At 35.9% G+C, this 6317-nt stretch overlaps 1 protein-coding gene across 1 annotated transcript in view; it reads right to left on the reverse strand.

The window, feature by feature from the left end:
• Nucleotides 1-248: 248 nt before the first annotated feature.
• hand2 (heart and neural crest derivatives expressed 2) overlaps nucleotides 249-6317 on the reverse strand; it is a gene marked incomplete at both ends in the record, with an annotated part of 6835 nt that continues 766 nt past the window's right edge. Inside the window, one exon of the mRNA XM_079219755.1 lies at nucleotides 249-377. Coding sequence (XP_079075881.1) covers nucleotides 249-377 — 129 coding nt within the window. The remainder of the gene's footprint in view (nucleotides 378-6317) is intronic.

Consider the following 6317-nt stretch of genomic DNA (forward strand, 5'->3'; position numbering starts at 1 on the left):
CAAACCCTCGCACTGAACAGAGCTGCAGAAACACCTTCTGCCGGTGAGAGGTGGTCGTGGTGGTGAGGGGTTATTCATCTGAAGTTATGTTCTGAAGTTATGTTCTAGAGGAGCCATCGCTGCATGAACCAACACAGCGTCCGCCGCTCAGTGGGAAGGGAGCAGCCTCGAGGTCCAGAGAGATCCCGATGACCTCATCATGGCGTCATCATTGTCCATCCCTCTCCTCGAGGACAGAGGAGGAGGGGCTACTGTTTGAGCTCCAGAGCCCAGACATGTTGAGGCCAACCTGTCCGACCTTTACTCTTCTTATCGCTCGCTGACGAGCCGGATGACGATGAGGATGATGATGATGATGTTGTCTTCGGGATCTCCACCTGCAGACACATGAGATGTTCATTTATATATATGCGTATTGACCCTTGTTCAAAACATAGGCTTTATCGTATATAAAGCAGAACTAGGGCTTTTCACCAATGGAAATGGTTTCACTTTTAGAATTTAATTTAGAAATGAGCGTCTCTGCTTTGCCGCGTGATACGTTGTTGCTTTTTGTCACACCTCATAATGTGTCCGTGTTTGGAATCCAATAATATTGTATTTGGGACAACACCAATTTGGCTGATGCTCCAGAATATTTACAGTTTACATAGACCAGTGATTTTTTTAACATTACGATGCTGAAGTGTTTTGGGGAGAATACCCTGGACGTGTTTACAGCTCCACGCAGCTCTGATTGAATTCAACACCTTTTAATTCCCTTCTTTCAAAATAATGGTTTCCTGTTAGCCGTGTGGAAGACATTTAAGGATTTAATGTTGTAAAGAGGTTCAACTAGAACTTTAACAGGTAGTTGAATTATCAAATAATGAAAATAATAATACATAATACAAATATAATAATTTTAATAATAATTCATGTTGTTGTATTTATTTATATTGTATTATTTTCTGAGCCTTTCTCAGACTTGCGGTTTCCATCAGACACTCATAAAGCTAGCCTTATCAACTATATATATATATATATATATATATATATATATATATATATATGTATATATATATATATATATATATATATATATATATATGTATATATATATACACATATATATAATACATGGAGATTAGCATAATAATATATGTTTTTGTTTAACGATGTAAGCAGTTTTAAAAGAAGTTGTTTCTTTTCCACAAATAACGCACAAACGTGCGCATGAGAGTTAGATTCAGTGAGAATACACGTATAATTATTATAATTATAATCCTCCCTTAATAACAATAATAATAATTTTAGTATATAATTATTATTATAATATATAATAATTATAATTATGAATCTCCCTGGTTGAAGTGCTTTGATGTTTGTATTAAGAACAACGCTGCAACGATGAGACATTATTAACTTCAGAAACAGAACCAGGCCGACAGGACATGAGCACATATTGAATCTAATCATATGTTTAATGGATATATATATATATATATATATATATATATATATATATATATATATATATATATATATATATATATATATATATATATATATACACACATATACGGCGAGTTATCTTCCTGATATTGTGCAACCTGGAGAAGCGTCAGTAACGTTGATGTTGTGTTTGGTGACACTAACACTACACTAACCTGCTACATTAATATAATGGATGCTACATTAATATCATGGATGCTACATTAATGATGCTACATTAATATCATGGATGCTACATTAATGATGCTACATTAATATCATGGATGCACCCCCCTCATTCGGACCGCATTCACGCTGAAAGGCGGGATGTCCCGGGACGTTCATAAACACGTGACACCGTCATGTCGCGTCGCTTTCAGCAGAGAAGCGGTCAGTCTGTTCAGATCGGTAAACTCAGTAATCCTGAGGCCGACATGTACACTGAAGCCGAGTGGAGTGGCTCGTGCGTCGGCCTCGTTCCTCCCTGCGGAGCCCTGCGGGACAGGACAGATCCACGCAGCCTGCGGCGGACCAGTAAACGCATCAATCACGTGTTGCTCTGTAAAGTGGTGCGTTTACTGTCACGTTTAAATGCTTAACTTCTTACGATTGTAGAATGTATGATTTTCTTTCTGTTTTGTCAATATTATATGTATTTATTTATAATTTGTCAATATGCTGTAATTTCTACTTTTCAGTGGTCCAGCAATGCGCCAAAGCAAATACATCGACCCAATTATAGAAAAATAAAGAAAGAAACAGATACGAGTGTAATCAAAAGGAGCTCAACCTTGGGGCTCTGCAGAAGGTCCTATAATACATAATAATAATAATAATAATAATAATAATAATAATAATAATAATAATAATAATAATAATAATAATAATAATAATAAAAGACCAGACAGTTTAAACAGAGCCCAACAACTGGCTGATGAAGATAGTTTTTAGACCAGGTGTTAATAAATCCGCGAGGTCAATCCGTGCGACTTGTCTGTAATTATGAAGCAGACCGAGGCGAAATGAGACGTTCAAGTCCACCCGACTCTTTATTGTGTTCTTTATATCATCCTCTCTGGACCGCAGCATGCGTCATCACCGAGGGCGCGCTGTTCTTTTTACGGAACAAACAGTAAAGGTTATATCAAATTATAAAAGGGGCAATAACAACAACAGCAGCAACAACAACAATACTAAAAATATCAGTGGCTAAAAAGACTATCTGTGAATAAGGAAATGCGGTTTTTACGTTATAATGTTATAATATATGTTATAATGCCAGACGTCAGATCATTTTGACACTTCATATAATCATTTGATCAATATGACATAATAATAACAATTAGAACAATTATTATCTAATTTAATAAGTCACAACTAGTTTGAACTAGTTTGAAGTCACAACTAGTTTGAGCTACTCATTTCAACAGCATGTAATATAAATACATATCAAACCAGTGATGCTCTTTTAGTATATATATATATATATATATATATATATATATATATATATATATATATATATATATATATATATATATACATGCTCTTATATATATGCTCTTATATATATGCTCTTTTAGTATATATATATATATATATATATATATACATATATATATATGTATATATATATATATATATATATATATATATATATATATATATATATACTAAAAGAGCATCACATATATACATATATGAAATGGCACACGTCTGAAGCTTAAACTGCACTAAATACATCAACAAGCTAACAGCCATAGATCTTGTAGGTGTGATGTTTATATTAGCCATACGAGTTTGTCAGTCTTATTATTTACACACGCGTAATTGAAGGATTTTTTAAGTTCCTTGTGAGCCCACACAGTCACGTGACACCAGTTTCTAGCAGTTACTTGTCAAGACAGAAGTCCAGGCTGTTAGTCTGCAGGCTACACGTCACTGAACGTGATACATATCACTGCACGTGATACATATCACTGCACGTGATAAAACATCACAAGCAGAACTTGCATGTACAATTACAGCTCTCTAAATCCAGCACATTTACTCTAAATCACTTAAACGCCACCAAGTATGACACAGAGGAAGCAATGCAAAGTTTGTTTTTCTGAAAAATTGCAACAAAATGCAAAAGGTGTGCCATAACTCACGTGACATGCTGGTCTGAGGATGTTATATTGTCTAAATCTTTCTATCAAATTCTAAATCTAAATTAAATCTAAACGTGCGATCAGTTTGCCGCTGCACTGTAATCACATTATTATTTGATATAGAAAAAACATGTTTCAATTGTGCAAATATTGGTTGTCTGCCTTTATGAAGTCTATTTTACACAAACTGTAATTGTGTCGTTGCACAATATCCACATTGAGCCGCCTGAACAACGCCATAGCTGTAGTGACGCAAAACCGGATGAATTACAAACACACACACACACACACACACACACACACACACACACACACACACATATATATATATATATATATATATATATATATATATATATATATATATATATATATATATATATATATACATATATACAAAATCTGCTGCAAACATAGCTCAATGTAAGAGTGTTTAGCTTTGAGGTCCCTCTCATAAATGCACTTTAAATTCACTTCTGAACCTCTTCAGCAGACTAAGCAGCAACACAGAGGAGAAACTCACTAAGTTCCTCCTCTGATGTTTCATCTTAAGAACAACGTTAATGATTCCTGTCATATCTGTATCTGTGTCTCAGGTGTAGCAGGGCAGTGTGTTTGAATCCAGAAGCTTTCATCACAGAGCGGATGTATTATTAACAGGACTACGTCCTTCTAGTAGCGATCGCAGTTTGAAATGTGAGGGAAAAAGTATTTCTGGCTTCAATTATTCGGCCACACTTCCTATAGCAGGGAACGATGCTTCTGTTGGAGTCTCTTCTGCTGCTCGGTGATCAGTCTGAAGCGCAATGTTGCTCCATTTCTTATGAGATAAATGTGTCAAGACAACAGCAGCTGTCAAAGCTGTCACATCACGACATGGTGCTTAGCTCTGTTTGCATGTCGCAGTAAATAAAGAGAGCGTAAATTATGACCTCTAGCCAGTGATCATAAAGAGGATATGCAACTCAAATATAAATTAAATAGCAATGTAATACGTCCTCCTCCTGTGTTTGAAATGGGTTTAAATGTCTTGGATGTGCCAAACTATAAATCCTTTGGTATTATTGTATTACTCAAATCTCTTTAGGAATCAATGTTTAATAAGTGAAGTGTCAATTATAAAAATTGGTAAACGCACTTACACTTGACTGTTTACTCACTCTGAAGCCGTCTTCATTGGCTTTTAAAATTCCTCCCCCAAATACATTGGGCAGTGAGATGACCCTCATTCTGTGTGCGCAGCTCCGCAAAGGAAACGCCTGTGTTGCTGTTTACTTGTTGACGTTTTATTTATTTGGCTGGGTTTATAGCTCTGTGGCCTCTGCAGTTAAAGATGACAAAACATCGTAAGTATTGTTCCCTTAAGATGGGTTGGGAGGTCTAACTATCTTTGCACGGTCTGCGGGGAACATGGTGACGGGTGCAGGTATATATGTTTATAAATAAACACGTTATGATACAAATCTTAGAGAACAAAGTTCCCTCATTTACATTTCCGTGTTGTCTGCATGTTTAATCTGATTATTTCTGCTTTGGCACCAAGTGTAAAATACATCAGAGAGTTTACCTTTAATATTCCTTGTTAGTCAAATCAGATCTGAGCTGCTCAAACGTTATGTGTTGTGTCATTTTTGTCATGAAACAGAAATAGTTATGAAACAGGGATCGTAGATCATAAAAACAAACCAACAAAAACACATTTAAGTGAAGTGAAATCGGTCCGTCGTGACTTCAGCAGCACGAGGCCGCATCGTTCTGCTTTATAATGCAAAAATATCGTTCTGCTTATAATAAAAACTCATCGTTCTGTTTATAATAAAAACTCATCGTTCTGCTTATAATAAAAACTCATCGTTCTGCTTATAATAGAAACTCATCGTTCTGTTTATAATAGAAACTCATCGTTCTGTTTATAATAAAAACTCATCGCAAACATCGCAGACGTGAAGGCAGGACGACCCGAACCTCCCCGGTCCTATACATTTATTCAGTTGACATCCAGCCTGTAATTCATAAAGCGGCATCATATTTTAATAAGATGGTCATTTATATATTTGAACAATGTGTGCACGCCGCTCTTTATGTGCACATAAAGGCAAAAGTAGTTTTATAGCATATGTCAAAATACATAATCAAATATTCTAAATAGCGAAGTTGAATACGTTTAATAAAGCCAATAATGAATGCTGTTATATTCCACAACACGCACGCCGACTTTACACCATTTTTTTTATGGGTTTGTATTCTCTTCTATTGGCTCCTACAGCGTGAATGGCAGTGACCAGAAGGGTGTTGTTTCTGTCCCGGTTCCTGTTGCTGCAGGTTTGTTCCACTGCGACCTCTGTCTCGTTAATCTCCGTGAGATTAAACATCCAAAGAATCTGCAATAGGCCTCATTCAAATTAGCAATACACAACGTGCCTTCTGCTACACACGCTGAGGTCATGACTCACGTCAGACACATTGTTTTCCTTCTTTTTGCTCATTTCTAAAAATAAAAAAGGTGACTGCAATGGCCAAAGTTACGAGTGCGTTTAGTGTATAATCCACTGGTATAATGAAGAGTTTATCTCTGCAGCACATTGGAGAGCTAGAAGATAGCTGCAATAAACTGTTTCAGCGGTTTTTATTTGACTTTACCGGCCTGCAAAATGAGTCTACTCCACACATGATGTAGCATGAAGGCCTTTA

The sequence above is a fragment of the Taurulus bubalis genome (assembly GCF_910589615.1).
Source record: "Taurulus bubalis genome assembly, chromosome: 6".
Lineage (NCBI taxonomy): Eukaryota > Metazoa > Chordata > Actinopteri > Perciformes > Cottidae > Taurulus > Taurulus bubalis.